Source organism: Macrotis lagotis, chromosome 1 (genome assembly GCF_037893015.1).
Source record: "Macrotis lagotis isolate mMagLag1 chromosome 1, bilby.v1.9.chrom.fasta, whole genome shotgun sequence".
In the NCBI taxonomy this organism is placed as follows: Eukaryota; Metazoa; Chordata; class Mammalia; order Peramelemorphia; family Peramelidae; genus Macrotis; species Macrotis lagotis.
In genome coordinates this window covers 889,023,660-889,048,447 of record NC_133658.1, presented here as the reverse complement: position 1 = coordinate 889,048,447, position 24,788 = coordinate 889,023,660, and the positions used below count along the sequence as shown (strand labels likewise).

Genomic DNA, 24,788 nt, shown 5'->3' with positions numbered 1-24,788 from the left:
CCTGCAATGCCCTCCCTCCTCACCTCAGTATCCTGACCATTCATTGCTCACTGCCTATATGAGTGCTGCTTCCTGTGTGATCAGATCTCTTTCTTCTTGTTTTCTTTATATCCTGCTTATTTTATCCATATGATGGATCCTCCCAATAGGAAGTGAAAGAAGAAACTCATACTTCTAATAAATCTGGATTAAATCTAATTGAAAGAGGTTACAGATAAACTAGGGTTTTAGGTATATTTAAGCTTGCCACCATGCAGCATTCATTAAGAAAATTTTAAAAATGTTAAGTGCTCATTCATGGTAACAAAGAATTAGTGACAGCAACAAGGAGAACAAGTCGTTTGCTTCCTAATCTAATTCCCCTTCATTCAAACTCACTTAATTTTCATGTATCCAGAAACATTTGATAAGACTCATGCCCATCAGTCAACAAGCACCTACTATATATTCCAAACATAGTGCAGATGATGGAGATACAAACAGGATAAATGAAATGATTGGTAATCCTGAGGGGTTTACATTCAAATGGAGAAGAAGAGTTCCTATGTTTGTATATATAAAATTAACAACAATATAGTGGGCAGTAAGTGGCATTATAGGGCACAAAGCCTAGGCCTAGAGTCAGGAGAACCTGAGTTCAAATTCATCCTCAGACACATTCTAGTTATAGAGTCAAATATATAAGAATACAACATTCCCAAATTGAAAAAAAGGGTCAAAGGATATGAACAGGCAGTTTTCAGATTATGACATTAAATCTATCTATAGACATATGAAAAAATGCTCTAAATCATTATTGATTACAGAAATGCAAATTAAAACAACTCTGAGGTATCAGATTGGCCACTATGACAAAAATGGAAAATGATTAGAGGGGATGTGAGAAAATTGGGACACTAATGCACTGCTGGTATAGTTGTGAACTAAACCAACTATTCTGGAGAGCAATTTGGAATTATGTCAAAAAGGCAATAAAACTGTGAATACCCTTTAATCCAGCAATACCACTACTAAGTCTGTATTCCAGAGAGATCATAAAAAAGGAGAAAAGACCCATATGTACAAAAATATTTATAGCAGCTCTCTTTGTGGTGGCAAAGTGTTGGAAATTGAGGAGATGCCCATCTTGGAAAATGGCTGAAAAATTGTGGTATATAAATATGATGGAATACTAATGTTCTGTAAGAATCATGAACTGGCAAACATCAGAAAAGTCTAGAAAGAATTACAAATTGCTGAGCACTAGTTAAATAATCATCTGTATTAAAAGTGAATATTATGTCTATCTAATTGCTAGTAAAGAGAACCTCACTAATTCTTTAAAAAAAAAAAAGAATTGCATAAACCGATACTGAGTGAAGTGAACAGACCCAGGAGAACATTGTTCACATTAACAGCAACATTGTGTGATGATGAACTATAATAGACTAAGCTCTCCTCAGCTATTCAATTCAAAAGGACTTGTAATAAATACTGTCCACATCCAGAGAAAGAATTATGGAGTCTGAATGCCAACCAAAGCATACTATTTTCCATTTTTTAAATTTATTTTATGCTTTATGTTTCTTTTCCTCTCAAATTTTCCCCCTTTTATTCTGATTCTTTTTTCATAACATAACTAATATGGAAATATGTTTAACATGTATAACCTATATCAGATTGCTCGCTTTCAAGGGGAGTGGGGAGTGATGGCAGGGAGGGAGAAAAATGTGAAATTCAAAATCTTGCAAAAAATAATTGTTGAAAATTATCTTTGCCTGTAGTTGGAAAAATAAAAGAGATAATCAGGGAAACTAAATTATGCTAAAAGATACCATAAATAACGAAGTAGTACCAAAATTTTTACAGCAAGTTTCTCAGATCAAGGCCTCATTTCTCAACCATATATTGGGCACAGAACTAAATCAATTTGCAAAAATGAGAGTTATTTCTCAATTGATAAATGATCAAAAGATATAAACAGGTACTTTTCAGAAGAAACCAAAGCTATCCATAGGAAAAAAAATCTCTAAATCACTATTGATAATACATATTGAAATGACCCATTTGAAATGACAGATGCTAAAATAGGTAAACTACTGAACTGCTGGTGGGGTAGTGAACTGATCCAACCATTCTGGAGAATACCTTGGAACTATGCCCAAAGGCTATTAAAAACTGTGCATACCCTTTGACCCAGCAATACCATAACTAGGTCTGTAACCCAAAGAGATCAAAGAAAAATGAAAAGGATCTCTGTGTACAAAAATACTTTTAGCAGCACTTTTCATGATGGCAAAGAATTGGAAATTGAGGGGATGCTCAACAACTGGGGAAAGGCTAAACAAGTTGTGGCATATGATTTGATGGATTACTATAGAGCTATATGAAATTCTGAGAAGCGTGCTTTCAGAAAAATAAAGCAAGACCCATATGAATTGATGCAAAGTTAAGTGAGAAGAACCAGGAGATCATTGTGCACAGATGATTAACTGTTAAAGTCTTGGTTACTGTATTCAATAAAATGATTCAAGAGAAGTCCAAAGGACTCATGATGAAAAAAACTCCATCTACCTCTAGAGAGAACATTGATTAATACAGGAGTACAAATCAAAGTATATTTTTATTTTCCTTTTTTTGACCTTCCTACTTTATAGACTTGTTATTAATGGATGACTAAGACAGAAATATGTTTTACATGATTTCAAATGTATAATTGATATCATCTTGCTTGCTTTCTCAGTAGGTGGGAGGAGGAGAATTTGGAACTCAAAATTTAACAAGAAAAGCATGTTAAAACTAAATAATGAATTTTGGAAAAAATAAACTGTTCATACCACTTGAAAAAAAAAGTAGTGGGCTTCACTGGTTTGAGTATTTGGCTAGAAGGGTCACAGTCACAGGTTTGGTGCCCAAACTGTTCTATTTTATTCCATGGCTGCAGTCTGCTCCTCTGGGTGCTTTTTGTCTCAAGGAAGGGAAACTAGGATTGGAAGCATGAAGTATCATCACTACTGCAGAAGAGGGTCAAAGACACTATTCTACTAGGTGCTATATCTATAGATGTATAGCAATTGATTCAAATATATAAGAACAATAGGCATTTGGCAATAAATAGTCAAATAATACTCAAAAGGAAATCTATCAACAATCACATAGAAGAATGGCCCAAATCACTAATAATATGAAAAATGCAGATAAAAACCAACTCTCAGAGTCCATCTCACACCTATCAAATTGGCATGGATGAGAAAAAGGGGAGATGACAAATGTTGAAAGAGCTTTGGGAGGGTTAATGCACTGCTGGTGAAGCTGTGAAATGATCCAGTTATTCAGGAGATCAATACCTAAAAAGTCACTTAACTTTGGAAACAGAGATACCAGGCATATTCCCCAAAGATGCCAAAGAAATAGGAAAACCACTCTTGTGCACAAAAATACATTTTTTGTTATAGGGGAAAAAAACTGGAAACAGAGTTATTGCTCATCATTTGGGGCTTGGTTGAAAGACTTCCAGAAGATGAATATAAAAGGATATAACTACACTATAAAAAATGACAAGAGGGGTGGATCCAGAGAGACTTGGGAGGACTTATATGAAGTGATGTAGAATGCAGTGAGCAGAACCAAGAGAGCAAAATATAATGACTTCAGTATTTGAAAGGGAAATAAGCATGAGAGACCTAAGAACCATGAAATGACCAGTTGTAGCTCCCAAAGATGAATCCTGCATCCCACCTCTTCGCAAGTGAGGTGACTGGCTAGAGTGAAAATTTAAGAGACACGACCCAGGCAGTGGGTAGCTTTGTTTGACTTGACTCTATTTGTTTAATGTTTTATTTTGTGGAGAAGGGGAAGGAAGAGAGTTAATGAAGAGAGTAGAGTGGAGATCATAATACCAAAAAAAAGGAATAAAAGAGCATCAATGAGACATTAAAATATGCAAATGAATATAGTGTTGAAATGATCATGTTAAATTTTATATATTTTTTTAAAGCTGTATACAATAAAGATCCATACTATCAATCTCAATACTCTTTTTTCTATTTAACTTTGTTAGAAAATGATCAATATTTCCAGTCTCTATTCTGATTATTCTGGTGAGATTTGTGATCCAAATCATTGTCACTGTCACTGTTAATCCAATTCAACAACTCATTCAACAACAAAGACCCTTCGGCACAGTCTGGTGAAATCTAAGATGCCTCCCTTTGTGCCACCACTTCACTGTCTCTAAAATGCCAAATAAGAATTGTCTTTTCTCAATTGCATAGGAATGTTTTTTAAAAAGCTGCTTGGAACAATGAGGGGCCTTAACTAGAATCATACACTAAGTTATATTCCATATGGTACAACTAAATCTGGGGCCACTGTCCATTGTTCTGACCTATATGTCTTACCACTGGACTCCGATGACTCTAGAGGACAGGGTAAGGCTCACAACTTTGCACAGCTCTCCCTCACTTAAATCCAATTTATTTGTAAGTCAAGACATCACCCTGCTGAAATCATTGCTCTCTCCTCTTTGACTGAAGGACCAGTAACAAATCTAAATGCATGACTGAAAAGTTGGTGTCTCAGTCCAGTCTAAGTATTTAGAATCTATTTAAGCATTAAGAAAGCTACTAGATTTTTTTCAAGTCCACAGTGGATTATTTTGCAATATGATTAGTTACCTTATAATCTATCACATCACTTTTATAAATTTGGATACCTGTAATATCAAAAGAATACTGGTTTGATCACATCCTTTTGTTTATCAAGCTTCAGGAGTTTTCTATAGTATTCAGAATAAGATGCAAACTCCTCCATTTAGTATCAAAGCCCTTCACAATCTAAGTCTGCTTTTGTAGACCTAGAATGTCATTCTCTCTCCAAACTCAGATGTCTGCTTACTAATGCCCAGGAATAATAGTCTCCCTTTTGCTTCCATCCTTTTAGGCAGACATTTCCCCAAGTACCATCTCATGGCTCTAGGAAGCCCAAACCTCCTTCAAGACTCAGCTCATGGGACCATGGATCCTTTCTTTCTCCATGTTCCAAGCTGTTCCTTCTCTACCCTCCAATTCCCTCATACTCCCCTCCATGTCCAAAATGACTTTGATTATCCATGGGCATGCAATTCACCTATAGAGGGTAATCTCTTTGAAGGCAAAGATTGTTTCTTTTGGACCTTTACATCCCAAGTACCCAGAACAGGGTTTGGCATTCAGGAACACTTAAAAATGCATTTCTCAAAGCAAGGCATATCTGCAAAGATAATAAGATTCTCTGTTGTTAGAATAATTATGTTAAGACTTTTAACTAAATAATAAAGGTTTATCATGAGCTTTTTTTAAAAAAAAGTACTCAAATGTTGATGCCATCTGTGTATATCCTTAAGTTTTAACTTTTGAATGAGCTGAATCCAATATCTAATCTTTCTATTTTATAGGTTATTTTAGCTTTCCTGCTTTCAATCAATATAAATTTTTTCTGAATGTTATATATGTCAGTTATATAAATATCCATTTTTCCCCTCACTTTTGCCTTTAACTGCTCTAAGAAGAGATATTTAGTGTATTATCAATGATTCCCCTCTCAGACACTTCAGTGGGACAATTAGGGACCAGTGGCAAATCAATTGCCATTGATTAACCAGTCGACTCTCACTCCCAGCTAATGGCTTAAGTAGTAAAGGATACCTATGAGCCAGAGCATCTGAATGCTGTGGAAGGGGGCTGTACCATGTCCCTGAGGGAATCTAGAGAGATAAGATGTGGAGGTGGGGAAAATAGCTCTTAAAGGCCATTTTTTCCATTATATCCTTTTAATGTTTCATTTTTTCTTTATATCCTTTTAATGTTCTCTCACAGAGTATTGACATACAGTAGATGCTTAATAAATGTTTGCTGAATTAAAATGTAAGATAGATGAGAGATAGGCTAGACAACAGCTTTTCTGAGGAAGATGGAAGGAGGACTACAACAATGGAAATGGGGAAAAAAAGAAACTGTGTTCTATTTAAGTATAACCAAGCTTGGCTCCTGTGAAGGGTTGAGAAAATGCACCTTCCTACCTATTACCGCAAGAAGCAAGATTATTGGGGGGGAGGCACTGTCAGAAACTCTTAATGAGCTGGTTAACATGAGGAAACCACTTGTTTTTTTCCCCTTCTTTTTTAATCTTTGTTTAAAGCGATGACTCTGGAAAAGGAATGGCACAGCATATATTTAGCAAAGGATGTAAAGATGAAAAACAGCACCTCCCTCCCTGCTTTACAGAAGTGGGTAACTACAGTAAAGAACATTGTGCATACTGTCAGATTTAATTGATGGTCAATAAGGTTTGATAAATTGTTTTTTTTCCCTTTATTTTCTAGTTTTTGCTACAAGAGGGGCATTGTTAGATAGGAGAGGGAGATGGGTTATACTTAGAAATTAAGATGATTGTAAAAACATGTAATACATATTAAATCAAAAAGGTTTCAATAAAACTAATAGAAAATTATTTAATGGAGAAAATATGGGGATTTTAGTGAATATGAGTCAGCTGTGAGATGTATCAATCAAGAAAGGTAATGCCATCTCAAATGGCAGTAAAACAGAAACAACATCCACGTCCTCTGTTCAGCCAGGCCATACCAGGATCATTGTATTCAGTTCAAGAGCCATCTTTTGGGAAGGACATTGAAAAGCCAGAGAGTGTCTAAAGGAGGACAACCAATATGGTGAAAAGAGTGTCTTGAATTCATGTCATATTACTTTGTATCATTTGAAAGATTAGCAGTGTCTTATCTGGAGAATAAAAAACTTTGATAAAATAACCATCTTTGAGTATCCATGGGGTCTCTCATCTCAAGCAGGGAGTAGATTTGTTCTGTGTTGTTTAGTCATTTCAGTCAAGTCTGACTCTTTCTTACCCTATGTGGGGTTTTATAGGCAAAGATACTGGAATGATTTGCCATTTCCTTCTCCAGCTCTTTTGACAGATGAGCAAACTGAGGGAAGTGAGGTGAAGTGACTTGTCCAGGATCACATAGTTAGTAAGTGACTGAGGCCATATTTGAACTCAGGTCCTCCAGATTCCAGGTCATCATCTCCTAATTACCCACAATTTGCTCTACCTGGTTCCAAGACACAAAACTTGGAAAACTGGTAAAAGTTACCCAAAAAATGTGGTGATGATGATACAGAGAAAATATTCTTAAAGGCTGGTAAGTAATGAGTTCTTTCTCACTGAAGGTCTTCAAAGAATCATGAGTCAAATCAAGTCTGTTTGGGGAAAGGAGGAATGTTCTGCTGAACTAAATCCATCCTGAATTTCCTCCGACTCTGGGGCCCTGTGATCTCCATTCAATGCCATCTAATAGGCTTCTGACACTGTTCTAGTTTGCAGAGATCTTGATTTTGCTGCGACTGTGCCTTGGCTCAATCACAGTATTGGAGTTGGACTAGTGAGTTGAACTCCAAGGTCCTTGGCCCTTTGTGATTTAAATTGGAGGGTATCAGATTTCTAACTAGAAGAGAAGCTGATGTCCAAGTCTAGATTTCATGTATGAAAGAACGGAGGCCCCAAGAAAGGATGTGATTTGATTTAGGTCACTCTGGTAATGGAGAGCAGAAGTGGGATGCAAACCCCAGATTCTCAAATCATTTCACTCCAAGGAGTGAAAAAAACACAAGGAAGGAGCATTTCCCTGCCTCTGGCCTACCGCAGGCCAGACAAGAGGAGTTACATTAAAATCCCTCATCCCACGAAACTACAGCTAAGATATTTGGATTACAATTTATGCAAATAAAGAAAATCATGCTGATGGATTGATTTTTAATTGAACTGTCAACACCTGAATCTATATTTAGGAACCAACAATACACCCAGGCTAAAAGAAATTAAATTTGGCTTACAAACCAAGCTTAGTCACGGGGACTACACGCACAAGCTCCAGTCTTTGTCCTCAATGACACCAGTGATGAAACTAACTCCAACTTTACCTAAATCTACTGGGCAAAAAAATTTAGTTGATTCACATCTATTTTAATTTGAGAATATTCTGACACATGGATTCTTACCATTAGTGTCTATTTAGGCACCAATTAAACTCATTTTTCAATTCCTGCCTCCATGCCCTTGCATAGGCTGTGCCCTCTGTCCTGAATGCTCTTCCCCCTCACTTCTGCGTCCTGGAACCCCAAGACTCATTGAAAGGCCAGGGTCTATAAGAAGTTTTCCTGACCCTCCAACTGACAGTACTTTCTATCCCCCCCCCAACAAAAATTACTTTATATGTTTTTATCTGTGTACAATTCTGCTTCCTCCCCCATGGAAGAAAGTAAATTGCTGGAAGGCAGGAACTGTGTTCATTTCTCTGTAGTATCTGACACACAGGATCATTTCCAACCCCTCCTAATTCTAGTGCCCCCCATTACTGATTTTCTATTTATACTATATATATCTTCTCTGTGCATATCTGTTTCCTTGTTGTTGCTCTCATTAGACTGTGAGCTCCCTGAGGGCAGCATCTGTCTTTGGCTTCATTTTGTATCCCCAAGGTTTGGCTCAATGAAGAAGATTCATAAATGCTCCCTTTGAGTCCAGGTAATTAATGAGCTGAAGCAAACATTCACCACCTCCCAAATCATTGGTGGTAACTGACCAGATTGTTTGGTCATTCTAAAATAAGACAATTTTAAGATCTCTACTAAAGTACATACCTTTTGAAAGGTGGCTTGTCAGAGAGAAAAAAATGTCAAAGGCTTTACTGAGTAAATTAGGGAAAAGAATTCATTAACAATCAAGCAATTAGCAAGTACCCTCCCAGTTCAGACCTTCAGACTACCACAAATCCCTTGCCTCTAATTTCTCCCCCTACCTCTCTAATCTGTCACCCACATAACTGCCAAACCCATGTTTCCAAAGTGCATCATACATCAAAATACACCGTAGTGCACAGAAAAAATAGACTGAGAACCAAGAAAACTCATCGTCCAGACTTCAACTCCAGTATCAGACACTTGGTAGCTATGTGACCTTGGGCAAGTCACTTTACCCTGCTTGTCTTATTTTCCTCATCTGTAAAATGAGCTGGAGAAGAAAATAGCAAACCAGTCCAGCATCTCTGCCAAGAAATCCCCAAATGGATTCATGAAGAGTTGAACACAACTGAATAAGATCAACAGATCCAACCATGGATGGGCATTTCAAGGCACCCCAGACACTCCATGCCCCACCCATGTGGCATAAACATCTTGAGGTCTGGGTTGGCTTCATTTTTGTGTCTGGATCTCCCCCAGCACCCAGTATAGTATCATGCTCACATTAGACACTCAGTAAGTGCCCATTGAATTGAACTGAATCACTATGAAAGCAAATTCACATTTTCAAGTAGAGTGTAAGGAACCCAAAATGAGTCTGGAGGAGCAACATTTTCCATAATGTAGATCAATTTCTCGTTAAGACCGTCTCCAAATTAAACTGATGGAGCACTCGGTTGCTGCTGCAGGCTAAATTCCTCCATAAACATACATGGTGGAAAAAGTTAACAACATATAATTAAAGTGATTTAATAAGCTCATTTGTGCCATGTTCTAAGTGGTGTCATTTAAAAGCACTTTAATAATTTGACGGGCAATATTTGCCCTTCATCCTATTGAGTAAAGTAATTATTTTTAAACACATAAATGAGAAGTGCAAAGAGTCAGGGTATGATTTTTGTAGAAAGTTATATAACCATGTATAATTCTTCATCCTGGCTAAAGGTTTTATAGCATTTCAAGCAAAGGAGAGTTCTTTGTAAGACAGAGATTAGTTTAATAATAAAATATTGAGCATCTGAAGTGATGATGGTTGAGAACTGTGCCCCCATGGTCCATGAGGAGACATTTCCTGGATGGTCTCTTTGTGGAGCAAAGCTTTGGCAGTCCCTTTGGGATTTCTGTGAAGCTTGCTGTCTCTTCAGAGTCCAGGGCTGGAGTCCATTCAAGCCCCCTCTGTAATGAATAAGGAACCTGATTTCCTACCCTTGTGGTCCTCCAGGTGAGCTATGTCAGCCCCACTTGCAGACTTGGCCTTAGGCAAATGAAATAAAAACCTATAGAGTCACTCTGGGGGCACAGAATCAAGTCACCCTTCCTTTTGGTTCCCCAGGATCCCTCTTGACCATTCCTTTGTGATCACACTGGTTCCACTCAGTCTCCTACACCTATGTTAACGTTCTTGGGCATTTTCCCTCTTCCCCTTGTGCCTAAATCCTTTTTTAGTAATTTACTCCACACTTCAAACTGTTCCAAGCCTAGAATTCAGACTTTCTCTCCCTAGTCCTCCTAAGAACTGAAGCCCTAGCATGTATATCAACCCTTTTAGTTAGGTCCTGCTACCTACACTCAGATCTCCCTATTGCCAACTACTCATCAAACTAAGATATTTCTCTGCTGCCATTGGGACTCCCAAATATTAACTGTCCATCTGACTGGCTCTCCATAAAATTCATGCTACCATCTTACCTCCTAGATCCCCCATTGGGCTCCATCTAGATTTCCTGCCATACCTTCATGGAGCAGTATGAATTCAAGAACTTTGAAGTCCCCAGGCTGGTTTGTATAGTGTTCACTGAATATCTGTCCTTTTCCCTAATATCCTTCTTTCCTTTCTTAGCTGCCTGAATCACAAATGCATAAGAATTCTCTGGTTTGGGCTTGCCAACATGAGCTAGATTCCTGTGTGTGAAACAAATCTCATAATTTAGTTGGTTTGTTATTGTTCACAACTACCCCTGCTAAAAGGAGCTCAGTCAGTCACAGTCCTGTGTCTACCAGTTTATTTTCCAAGCCAAGGTTTTGAAAGTCGCTGAAACAAAAAGTCCAACCAACATAAGAAGCAGGAAGCCAACGTCAACAACAAGATCAAGAGCTGGTTCTCTGATTCAGCAAACATTTATTAAGCACCTACTAGACACAGGAACTTACACCAGTGTGAAAGCCAAACACAAAAACAAACCAGGCTCAGTTTTCAAGGAGCTTCCCTTTGACCTTGGGTATCTCTCACTATCTAGAAAGATTCCTATGAACAAATACAGATCCAAAAAAGCAGAACCAAGAGAAAAGAACAATGGACATGAGGACTCCAACAAATGTGAAAAGAGGATCAAAGGAAGTCAAACTCTGAAAAAAGAATGAAGGAACAGAAGAAAAGGCAATGAATCACTTTTTTCTTTTTTCACAAATGGGTGGTAAGGAGGTAGTTGTAACAACTTGGACATCCCTTGTAGGAGTTACTTCCTTTGAAGAAAGATGATAAGAATTTGAAAAGATTTCAAGGTCAAGAGTACAACAGAGTAGGAGAAACATGATTTTATTAATTGGCTAAGGGGAAAGAAACAGTAGGAAGAGGAGAGTGAAGATAATCACTAAAAATAGCACCTTTATTTAGTGAATAGGCACAAAACTTGATGATGATTATATTAATTATATTATTATATTAATAATATTATATATCACATTTCTAGAACATTTCACAATTTACAAAGTATTTTCCCCATATAAGCACTCTTAATGGGAAACATAAGTGTTACTATCCCCAAGAAATGAGGTTCACAGTTCTATCAACTTCACAGTTGACAGAACCTGCCATGGTCACTCAGCTGGTCAGTGGGTTGGAGCTGAGATCCAAAGACAGGTTTTGTTGCCAAGGTCACTGTTTTGGAGACTATTCCCTGTTGCTTCTCATCTATCCATGACTTAGAGAATATACATTTACAGTGGCCCAAATCCATGACTGCATACATTTTGTGATTTCTTTGAGAGGCTCAAGAGTAGGAAGAGAGGAGACAGATGGTAGGAGGTACTCAGATTTGGGGATTAGCAGGGTAGAGAGAGCAGAAGGTTCAAAGAGACAAGGGATTAAAAGATGACATAAGACAAATTATTGGACTAACCAATTAGAGGGTCAAGGCTACATAAGGAAGAAAATGAAGCCAGAATAATAAATATGAAAAAGAATCTGACAGAGAAACTGAATTATACCATTTAATATAAAATCATTCATGGGTTATTCTCACCAAGTAACTATCAAGTTAATTAATGGTGGAATAAAATGATTCTCTGGAACAGTTTCTAAAGATAATGTGAAACAGTAGACCCAATCAAGTCCAAGAAACTTTCTGAACATTCTCAAATTGAATAGGATAATAAGGGGAAAACCCTACACAAAGCAAGATCTACATTTGAGATCTCATTTTGCCACTATCTATGTGATACTGCAGAAGTCAATCCATCTTAACTCAGTCTCCTCATATGTAATATGAAGGAGGAAAGGACAGACAGACTGTATGGCTCCAAATCAGCCAACATTCTTCTGTTAATACAACAGTGAGAAGGATCAGGGATTAGATCAATTATTAAAGAACACTCTTATAATTCCTATCTTCAAAACAAGTTGGAGAAAATCAAAAGGGCAGTCAGTCTTATATTTAACTGAGGACTTCAACAAGAAATGGAACTGATCCTTTCTGGAACCCTATTTAGAAATGGAGATGCCATTTTCTTTTGGACAGGAGTGATAAGGATTACTTAGGGCAAAATCATTATTTTTTACTTGAATATGCAAGATGGTTAAGTATTTCTCTGTGAAAAACAACAAGTTATTTTTCCACTTAGATGTTAAGTGTGGCACAATGTAATTAATTCTACCTAAAGAACTGAATATAGGATGTCTCAAATGTTTTAATGCAATTTTTTTTGCAAAGCAATGGGGTTAAGTGACTTGCCCAAGGTCACAAATTAGGTAATTATTAAGTGTCTGAGGCCACATTTGAACTCAGGTCTTCCTGACTTCATAGCCAGTGTCCTATCCACTGTGCCACCTAGCTGTCCCGTTTTAGTGCAATTTTAAGCTATTTAAGCTATTAAAAATATTTAAGCTATTAAAATTACACAAAGACATTTGGATTACCCTGCATAATCATGATTTCCAATATGGAAGAGTATTTTTGTGACTTGGGTTTGTCTGTTGTGTTAATTCCGAATTTACTGATTGGAGAAACACACAAATCTCAAGGGACATAGAAATTTATCAGTATAGGGAACTTCCTAGGTCTCTAAGATATTCAAGTTGATGACAGCAAGAATCTCATCTATGACTTTATCAATAAATTCTAGGAAGTGGTGAGGTGAATCGCCCCTGCTCTGACAGCTAGGATCAGAATGGGGATTTGAAAACGGGTCTTCCTAACTCAGAATTCAGGACTCCATCTACCATGACAGACTTCTTCCACAAAATACATAGAGTCAATACTCAACTTTCATGGAGGGTAATATTCCTAGGAAATCATGTAAAAGTTCAAAAACATGAATGTTAAAACAATGAACCTATAAGAAATAGATGAGGCTCCTGTGACTACCAAAAAAGTACAATTTTTCACTAGAGATTGTTGAAAATACATTTTTCTGCATATAATTCTTTATTAATATTAATTAAAATATTAATTCTGATAATATGCACTTTTCCTAACAGAGTAACCATGAAATAACCCACAGAATGCAGTAAACAAAATAAAACTGGTAACATGCAAAACATTTTTTCTCATTGGAAATTCCCTAGAAGTCTGTGACCTTTTGTGCTAACATTTCAATAAAAAATGATTTCAGATAATATTCACTTTTCATAATATATGAAATCTATGTAAATACTATAACATTCTTAAATTTATTTTAAAATAAATAAAACTCTTAAAACAAAAGCATTTTTAGCCTGAATCTTGTCTTCCACTCCATCAGATGACAGTGTGAGGGCACTGTATTATTAAAATAGTTTATTGATTCACTAACATCAATTACAAATGACAAGAGATGCAGACATTCTGGCCTGAAAGTTATCTAACATCTTTATTGTCTTCCTAAGCCGCAACATTGACTTTGCACATTGGGGCTTAGAGCCCAGAGGACTTGCATGATGCTTGGGGGCATAACTGCATCATAAAACTTAAATTTTAAAGATAAACATTGGCACAGAGATCTCTTGACTCTACAACAGGAAGGGGAACAAGATGAGGGAAGCACCTAGGAGAACACCACTTACATCTCATAGTTCATCTCCTTTTTTTTCTCTACTGCACAGAGCCTTAATGTGTATGGTTACTAATAGTCAATGTGAACATGAGGTGACTAATGAAATCACACAAATGCTTGAAGCTGCAAAAGTTTAACTCATGAAAGTTTAAGGATTGAAAATGTCTATACATATATACAAGCATTTACTATTCCACACTTTCATATGTGTGTGTGTGTGTGTGTGTGTGTGTTCCCTAAGGTTCTACAAGGCATCTTTAGGAGTTCCTTTAAAATTAAATTTGTTGACCACTAGGTCTAATCTTTGCATGCCTCAGTTTCTTCATCTGTAAAATGAAGATGAGAATAGCAGCTACTTCTGAAAGTTCTTGGGAGGATCAAGTGAGATAATAATCATAAAGCACCCACCAAGTGTCTGGCCCATAGCATGCTCTATATAAATATTAGCTATCATCATTATTCATAATAGTTTTGCTTTTACTTTGGCTCCCAGATAAAGAGGAGGAAGCAAGGGAAGGAAGGAAGGAAGAGATCAAAGGATGGAAGGAAGATGGCCAAGGTGGAGTGAGTACAGTCCTGGATCTGGGACCCACGAGAGGCAGGGAGCTCTCCCACCAGGATAACATGGCTCTTGGGTTCCTGATGGGAATATACAAAGTCACTCAAGAAAAGTCTCATATCTGAAACCATGCTCTCCCAAGGGAGCAATCACACTCCCCCAGTCTGGAAGTGGTTGTACATTCACAGTTGAATGTACCAATTATGGCTCTACTCATTATGCTTCTGTTTTCAAAGACCCAAATACCTTTTCCTAGCCTCCCCAGAATGTAATGTGAGCTCCTTGGAGGGCAGGGTCTCTCTCTCCTTTTATCTACAGTTCTAGAACGTAGCGCAGTCTTGCACAGAATAACATTCATGGGATTTGAAGGGAAGAACGAACTTCCACTGCACCAGAGGTTCTTAACAAAGGGTCTATAAATTCCCAAGGAGTCCATAGGTAGATTTCTGTGGGTCTGTGAATGTGGATGAAAGAAATAAGATAAAATAAAATAATATAAAAATTAATCCCTTATATTCAGTAACCTATAAGTGAAATTTAACATTTCTTCCAATTATTTAAAAACACTGTCCTGCTCATGGGGCATAGACTTCACTAGGTTGTCAAAGGGATCCATGTACAAGTAAGAGTCCCTACTCTAGACCATCATTTCCTCTTCTTCAAAAAATTCAACTCTTGGAGTTATGTAAAAATGAGTTAGTTGAATAAGAAATTCATTTTTTTTTCTCACCTTTCCCCCCCTTTTAAAGGTTATTAATTAATTCAATTCCACAATATTGCAAGGAAAACCAAAAACATCATAAAAGACTACAAAGATGATTAACACACATAAAGCACTCATTTATATTCCAACTGAGAGACAAGCTCACCCTAGAGGAATGTAGACCTGACAGGTTTTAAAAATGCTTAAAATAAGATTCCTACTAGACTAGTTAGGGGGAAGAATGCCTTTAACCTTTCTCAACGTGGTGGCCACTGAATGTTCTTCTACCTGTCTGACAATTCCTTCTTAGTCTCCTTTACTGGCTTTTCATCCAAGGTAGGTCCACTAACTGGAAATGTCCCCAAAACTGTCCTGGAGCCTTTGCTTCTTTCCCTTTATGGATCTCACTGAGTGACAGCTTCAGCTCCCAGGGGTTCCATCTCCTCTCCATACAGATGACTCTCAGGTGTGTATATCCAGCCCTAGTCTCTCTTAACCTCCAATCTCTATCACCAGCTAAATGTCCCATGAGTATCTGAAATCGAGTAGGTTCAAAATAGAATTCATTAATTTTCCCCCACAAACCATTCCTCTTCTGGATCTCCATTTTACTGTCTGGGGTGCCACCATCTTTCCAGGGACTCGGGTGGTGCCATCCTCCACTCATCACAGTCAATCACATATACCCTTTCACATATATCCCCTGCTGCCTGCTCACAGAGCTACCTCCCTTGTTTTGGCCTTATCACCTCTCAGAATTATTTGAGGTAGCTTAGATGGTGAATAGAGTGCTAAGCCTGGAGTCAGAAAGACCCGAGTTCAAATCTGATCTAAGAGAAATGCTAGCTGTTTGACTCTGGGCAAGTCATTTTAACCTCTGTCTGTCTTACGTTTTTTCAACTTGTTTAACTGGGATAATAATGGGACCCTACTTCCTAAAGTTGATATAAGAATCTATATTTGTAGAATGATTAAGAGGGCCCCACACATGGGAGGTGCTTGATGTTTCCTTCCTTTCTTCTTTCTAATAGCCTTCTATTTGGAATCCCTGCTGCAAGTCTTTACCTATTCCAGCCCTTCCCCTATTGCCAGCTGCTAAGTCAGGTCCACCCCCCACTCCCTGCCCTACCCCAGGGCTTCCCTCTTACCTCTAGAAATTACCTATCTAGTCACTTATAACTCTTCTCATCTGAAAAGAGGCTCTTCCCTTTTCACACATCCTATTATGCAGTCACAGTAGACTTACTGCTCTTCAACATGTGAAGTTCCATCTCCTCTCTCCTTGCCTTTGTCCTAGCTGGGCCTCATGCCTGCAATGCCCTCCCTCCCCATCTCCACCTCTTAGTCTCTGTGGCTTCCTCTGGGCTTCAGCTCAGCTACCACTTCAGTCAGAAGGCTGCTTCCTGACCCCTGGCTGCCCCGTCCTTCTCCTCCAGAGCTGTTTCATCTATGCTTTCTCTTGTATGCACTTATTTACTTAATAATCTTCCTTCAAAAGAGGTAAGCTTGTGGAGGGCAGAAGCTATCCTGAGCTCAGCACAGTAAGAATCCAATCAATGCTCACTGATGATTGACTGACCCTCTCTCCCTTCGCTGAAAGGACAATGAACCCAAGCTAGTCAGTCAAATGGCATTTTCTGCTGCTCTTATCATCCATCCAAACCTGCTCATCCTGGCTCTGCTCTCAGACTTCACCCAAGCTCCAATAACAAAATACTTAACATATTTTCATTATTCCACAAAGCTAGCAATTTGTGTGGACAATAACTTCATGCACTGGCATGGTTTCTCTCTGGATGATGCTGGAGAAAGTTCATTTTATGACAGTGAAGCCCAATAGTCTAAGTTAAGATAAAAAGACCAGATGTCAGAGCAAATTATGAACTCTTCTGTGGGCTGATTCCCCAACATCAAGAGGGCAGTAATGCATGTCCACTTACCATAGAGTTAAGCATTTCAACAGAGGTGAAAAAGAAAAAAAAAAGGATGGAGTAAAATGGCTCACTTTCTGTATAGAAACTTTATGATGGGGAGTAAAATATAATAAATATTCTAAAAAGGACATTATCTAAATGTAAATGAGAACACAGCCAGGAGAGAAGTAGAAAAGGAAAAATGCCATCACCCCCAGCTCAAGTTCCAGGCACCAAACCATGTTGTTAGCTGGGCCCTTGGTCTTATCTGATGCCAGCTGACTAGGCAGCAACAATTGAGCATCAATGTCTGTGCCCATTAAAGCAGGCCTCGGGGGCACAGTTGGTGACTTAATCACAGCCGCCAAAGGCTGCCACATCTCATGAGACCGTTCCCCAACAGTAGGGCTCTGCTCTCCTCCGGAAAGCCACAGACTCAACCCAAGGGGTCACTTGCTTTGCAACCTAGTAAAATGTCACACATTTGCTTTTGAATCCGATTTCTGGTGATAATTAGAGAGGAGTGGAATCTAGGCAGAATGGTTTCATTAAAATCAATGTAACTCCTAAGTGAGAAGAGCGAAGATAGTCCTGGGCTCTCAGGCTTTGTGTGCTTGAAAGGCATTTTTGTTCTTCTCCTCTGATTAGGTAACATGAATCCTAGAGGCTCAAGGTGTAGGCACAGAGGCAATTAGGTCACACCTCTCTGAAGTTGTCACCAGCACTTGGGGGGGGGGCTCAAGCACCTGATCTTTTCTTCCAAAACCCAAAGTGAATCCCTCTTTACCATTCCAAAACCCTTCTAGCGAATGAAGTGCCCAGATTAAGTAATGGGGTGTCAGAGACTGACTCAGAAGATATTATTCCAGCTTGATGATTTTCCTTAAGGACAAAGAATTTACAAAAGCCCAATGACTTTATATGTTTATGTTTCTACCACCTGTCTCCCAGAAACATTTCACCTTGGCTCTGACCAAAACACAGACACAGGTAACAAGGAGGAAGAAATGAAGCATCCTGGTCTCATCAGGAGGCAGCTAGGAAGCACAATGGCTAGACTTTGGCCTAGAATCAGAAAGATCTGTGTTCAAATCCTGCTTCAGACACTGACTGTGTGACTCTGAGCATGCCACTTGACCCTATTTGACTCAGTTTCTTCATCTGTAAAATTAGTAAGAAAAGGAAATGGCAAAGCACTCTAGTATCTCTGACAAAAAGTCAGACACAACTAAACAACAACCAGAAGTCTAATCAACATGCCCCTTTCATTCTGGAATTAACTTCATTTTTCTAGTTACTGAATAGATGGGAAGTGATACTACCATGGCACACACAGGACAGCTGCTGAAACCCTGGTGCTAAGCAGCTGATACTGACCAGCTGATGCTGCCCAACCAAGAGGATAACTAGTAGAATGAACCAATGGAGGGTTTAGTACAGAATTGCAATGGGATGAAGATGCCCTGGATGTGGTAGGACTGTGTTGCTACTAGTTCTATGTTCAAGAGCTTCCAGGTGTCTCTGCCCTGAGGACTAGAGTAGACCTCCATCCAGGCCCACTGTGGTATGAGAAGCCTGGACTCTCAAAGGCTGTGCTTAAGAAAGACAAGCTCCTAGGCCTGTCCAGACAGCCATACACATTCTCGCATTCTCACATTCTCACATTCTCACATTCTCTCTCTCTCTCTCTCTCTCTCTCTCTCTCTCTCTCTCTCTCTCTCTCTCTCTCTCTCTCTCTCTCTCTCTCTCTCTCTCTCTCTCTCTCTCCATCTGTCATCCAACTATCAACTTAATTTGTCACCAGAGGATGAATCACCAGGCTGTGAACCATTGAACTGGATGAAGCAAGTGTTGGGAGGATCTCCCCAGAGGAAGCCTGCATCCTAGAATCATTTGAGGATTTGGACTCCTAGGTTCTCAGAGGTAGAAGAGATACAAAGAGGATGTCTAAAACAAACCCCTGCTTTTAGAGGAGATGATGCCATGGCCTTGGAGGTCTGAAATCCCAGGCATTCCAATTATCTCTGACTCAAAAATCATATTCTTTTTTTGACTTCAAAATGCTGCTTCCCACAAACCAGTCCTGAGGACCCACCATATCCTCAGCAATGAATGGTACAGAGGCTCATGAACTTGAGGTTTTAAAAATAGGTGATAGCTATATTCTAATCAAGTTGGCTTTCTTTGTCCACCAGAGTATTTTATTTTGTGCATTTAAATCATGACTCAGAAGGGATCTGAGGGGAGTTTTGTTCACTCTTACCTTCCTTTCCATTCCTGAAGGAGTATTAAACACATATTCCAGCAGGAAAACAACTGCGAATGAGGGATTATTGACCATCTCCGTCAGGTGGATCCGACTTCTCAACACCAGGGCCTGATGTCTGGAACTGGATTAGAAAGGCAGAAGCTTGATGGTCCCAAAAGATGGTTTCTTTTTCTTTTCCAGAACCCTACCTCCTACCAGATAAGTGGAAAACACTATCCTTGTCACTGTCAGAGGGGCCCATTGGGGCAGTGGTGGGAGCTGGATGGTGAGGGAGACTGTTAAGGAAGCAGATGGTCAGTCATTGTTCCTGCTTGGCACCAAAAGTAAATGGTAAAATCATCACTTCTGAAGCAGTACAACCACTTCTGCCTCCTAAGGGCAGAGCATCTCTGCAGAGGCCCAGAGGAAGACAACCAGAGTCCAGGAGAAAAAGTCTATGCTCCATAGGAGGATTTGCTTAGAAGGCAATCAGCCCCCATGCCCCATGGCACAGGGGCACCTGATCACTTTCTCTTACAAAGCTAAAGAAACTACACTAAGCTCTTCATAATTCACTAAATGGGCAGGGTAGCACAGGGGAGGAGAGGCAGAGGGGATGGCACAAGCAGGGGAAGGTGGAGAGGGTGATACAAGGGAGGGGAAGAAAAGAAGGTGGCACAGGGGAGGTAAATCAGAGAGAGTTGCACAAGAGAGGGGAGGCAGAAAGGGTGGGAGGTAAGAGCTATTTCTCCATAAACTCTCAGTTAATTTTTTCTCACCTACACATGTTCTTTCACTAGCTAAGGAGGCCTGGGTCAGGAAACCCCTTCTTGTCCTTGCCCTGCCACCCCCTCCCACCAGTGCTGACCAGCTCAGGGTTAACTTAAGCATATCACTCACTCATTACCTGGTCTTGGTGAAGGAAGGCTTCTTGTTGAGAGAACCCGAGCGTCCCAGGGTCACCTCACTTTCGGGCATCAGAACTACCACCTGAGGCTTCTGAACAAAGACCAGGCCATTGTGCACCCCCACATGCAGCCTCCGTTCCTGAATTGTCACCACTGTCCCCTCCAAGGTGCTGCTATCCTGCAAAAAAGAAAACATGAAACCTAATAATAAGGGAGCAAGGGAGAGGGGGATGGAGGAAACTGAAATTTGAACCAAAAATGCCCACACAAGAGCACAAGGTCTTTGTTTGACATGTCACTGTTAAAATGATTCCTAGAATAACAGAGGCTAAATGACCTGACCACAGCCTCCCTGCTTCAGTCCATTCTTAGGAGGGCTGTGAGTTTTCTAGCACAAATTTAGAGATATTGTCACCTCTTTTTGTTGTTGTTCAGTCATTTCAGTCCTGTCTGACTCTCTATGACTCCATTTGGGGTTTTCTTGGCAGAGATTCTGGAGTGGTTTTGCCATTTCCTTCTCCAATTCATTTTACAGATGGGGAAACTGAGGCAAACAAGGTGAAGTGACTTTCCCAGGGTCATACAGCTAGTAAGTGTCCGAGGCCAAATTTGAACTCAGATCTTTCTGGCTCCATGTTTGGTGCTCTATCTACTTTGCCACCTCTTTGTTCTCTCCACTATGCTGGTCTCTTAAATGCCTGCCTGGGCAAACTCTCATTTCAGATTTATAAGACTGAACAAACTCCCAAGTACAGAAAAAGCTTTCACTGACTCTTCTACACAATGAGGCAATGAATCAACAAGCATTTATTGGCTTTGGGGTCAGAGGATCTCTGAGGACCCTATGTGACCTTGGACAAGTCACTTAATTTTCCTGGACCTCTGCTTCCTCAGCCAGATAGATGGTACAGTGAATAAATTACAGGTCTGGAATCAAGAAGACTCTTCTTCCTGAGTGTAAATCTGGTCTCAAACACTCACTAGTTGTATGAACTTGAGGAAGTCACTTCACCCTGCTTGCCTCAGTTTCTTCATCTGTCAAATGAGCTGGAGAAGAACATAGCCAACCATTCCAACAGCTCAGCCAAGAAAACTCCAAATGAAAAAAAAAAAACCTCCAAATGGAGTCACAAGGAGTCAGACAGTAGAAACAACTCAATACCAACAATAAAAACAACATAGTTACTCATCTGTAAAATGGGATAATCACAGCATCTACCTCCCAGGGTTGTTGTAAAGATCATATGAAATAATAATCGTAAGGCTCTCAGTAAAGAACCTAACTCACAGAAAGTTCTCTATGAATGATAGTTATGAGAATGATGATGATGAGGAGGAGGAGTATCATAACTGGAAATGGAGAAGGCATTTCAAAAGCTGAATCACTCTGTGCTTTGTGATTCCTGCTCTTTGGTATATTTGGGGTATTTGGGAAGGAAAAGAATATTTAAGCAATAAGTCATAAACTAATAAAAATGGAATCTGCCCCAAAGTGATCACTAGATATTAAAGTATTTCATCTTAACAAAAAATATAGAGGCAATTTGACAAATGAACAGGGATATGCCTCCAGGTTATTATTGTTTATTAAATTACATGATCATTGCAAAATGATCCTTGAAATTTCAAGTTTTCTCCTTTGTTCATTAATCAAGTTGAACCAACCTAAAATCAGACCATTACTCTTGGGATAATGAAAACGAAGCCACAGAGGATAACTGTATGTCTGCTTGCTGAAAAGTAACAAAAATACAGACAATAAAAAATTAAAAATAAAAAGTTTTCTGGAAAAGCACAAAACTTGTGCATTTACACCTAAAACATTTTCAGCCACATGAGATCCAAATCATGTAGAAAAGAAATGGCACAAAGATACAGGAGCAGTTTGCCATTTCCTTCTCCAGCTCATTATACAGAAGAGGAAACTGAGGCAAATCAAGTGAAGTGACTTACCCAAGGTCACATAGCTCATAAGTGTCTAGGCCAGATTTGAACTCAGAAAGATGAGTCTTCCTGACTCCAAGTCCTTCTCTATTCACTGCACAACCTAGCTATCCTAATTATAATAAAGCATATTATATATAAAACATGTTGTTTAATATTAAATATAATATGTTATATATAATATATACATCAATAAAAACACAGATTGCATATAAATCCCCAGAATCAATAATATGTATGTGTATATATGGGTCTACATATGTTCATACACACATGTCATATTCACATACATATATACACAGACTTCCTGGGGAAATACAAAGATAAGTAAGACATAGAACCTGCCCTCAAGGAGATTACCATTTAGCAATATGATTACATAAATTAGTAAATTACAGGTAAATGGATGTCTCAGATGCTTTGAGGACTCAGAGGAAGAAAGGATTATTTCTGGATAGAGGACTAAAGAAAGGACTCCAGGAGCAGATAGCCAAACAGACATCCAGGATGCCAAAAGAAAAAAAGGTATTGAGAGCAATACATCCCAGATCACAAAATCTGCTTTGCTGGAACTGAGTGTATGGATGGGACAAACTGGGAGCCTTTGTTGGGAATCAGGCCCAGAAGACAGAAAAGAAGGAGACTATTCTTCTAAAGCAAGGTTTGGACTTTTGTGACAAACAAGAGAGTAGGAAAATGACATTATTGGAGTGGTGCATTAGAGAAATAAGATTGGCATGGGAAGTTAGGCTGGCTGGAAGGGGAGTAAGATGAAAGGTCGAGAGATGGGTAGAGAGGCACTTTTTTTACCAATTCTCAAAGTTTTTATCTTTTTCAGTGCAAATGTCCCTCGCCGCCACCACTATCATCCTATCTCAAAATAAATCTTGTCTTTTGTGGCTAGAGTTCAGGCTTAATACATCTTTTTATGTCCACTTTTCTACCATCAACCAGAAGAGTAGGCAAGGTAGCCTAGTTGAAGTAGCAATATACACTGAGAAAAAGAAAAGAGAAAACGTGCCAGGCAAGACAAATTATTACCACTGTTCTGACCATCTCACCTCAGACTGATGAAAACAGCCTAGAGTCCTGAAGCCAAGATCTTGGGAAGAGCAATAGCCCCCAGACCACCTGTCTGAGTTCTGTAACCATCAAGGAGGGGAGCCTTCAATCACTATGGAAAAGGAAGCCACTTTCCTTACCTTCCCCATCATCATCTGCAGATCAACTTCCCCATTGGACAAGAACCCTGTAAATGGAAGTCCTGCCTCCAGCTCAGCCCTTACAGCCATCATGCCAGAAAGCAACTATGTCCCTGTGGAGATAAGAGCTGGTAGCTTCCTGTAAAAGCTGGTCAGCTCCACCCATCTCAGCATCCACATCTATTGAAATCCTAGAAAACAAAACTCTTGCCACAAAAGTCAAAGGGTTCAACACAAGAAATGTATATGATTATCAATAGAAATAACATAAAAGAAAACATTTCTATCTGCTTTATCCCAGTACTTCAAGCACTATAACTCCTTTCCATCCATCTGATTTGCAGCAAAAACCTGTGTGTTTTCTCCCGTTAGGAAATCAGCTTCTGGAGCTCCAGGGCTGCCTCCCTTGCATTTATTTCTCTTTATATCCCCAGAGCTTTCTAATTATGAGCTCTGAACAAAGTAAACACTTAAGAAATGCTGCTCCTTCCATCCATCCATCCATCTATCCATCCATCCATCCATCTATCCATCCATCCATCCATCTATCCATCCATCCATCCTTCCATCCATCATCCATATATCCATCCATCCATCCATCCATCCATCCTTCCATCCATCATTCATCTATCCATTCATCTATCCATCCATCCATCCTTCCATCCATCCTTCCATCCATCTTTCCATTCTTCCATCCATTCTTCCATCCATTCTTCCATCCATCCATCCATCCATCCATCCATCCATCCATCCATCTATCCATTCATTCATCCTCCCATCCATCCATCCATCCATCCATCCATCCATCCATCCATCCATCCATCCATCTGTCCTTCTATCCATTCATCCATGCTCCACACAGGACCAAGTACATAAAAAAAATGCTTGTTTTGACTGAATAGCTATTATCAGGCAATTATGGCTATTGGTCAGAGACACTTTCAATGTTTCTAAAAATGGACTCATTCCTGGGGCAGCTTCCAGCAGCTTGCTCCTAGGGCCACACTCCCCCATAGTGACCCACAAGCATATAACGTAAGCCCTGAACAAGGATCTCCTAACCTGCATGGAATATGGGGCCACCCCACTTGACATTACATGTCCTGTTTCCTGGGAACAATGTTGTCCCAAGAAGTTAAGAAAGCACAGTATACAATCAATGGCCTTGGGAGAGCCAATGAATATTTCTCAGATATCATATTCCTAAAGCCCAGGATTGTGAAACTCCCTTCCAGTCAAGAAATTCATTTCTCTCTTAGTTCAAATGGCAAGCTTATTCCATTAAAAATG

General features: G+C 39.3%; 1 protein-coding gene across 2 annotated transcripts in view; it reads right to left on the bottom strand.

Annotated features, from left to right (window-relative positions):
- Positions 1 to 24,788, bottom strand: part of NPHP4 (nephrocystin 4) — a 169,232-nt gene that overhangs the window by 92,733 nt on the left and 51,711 nt on the right. For both annotated transcript variants that reach the window (XM_074218620.1, XM_074218621.1), the window contains 2 exons: positions 20,352 to 20,530; positions 19,460 to 19,586 (listed from right to left, as the gene is read on the bottom strand). In XM_074218620.1, the coding sequence (XP_074074721.1) occupies positions 19,460 to 19,586; positions 20,352 to 20,530 (306 nt within the window). The remainder of the gene's footprint in view (positions 1 to 19,459; positions 19,587 to 20,351; positions 20,531 to 24,788) is intronic.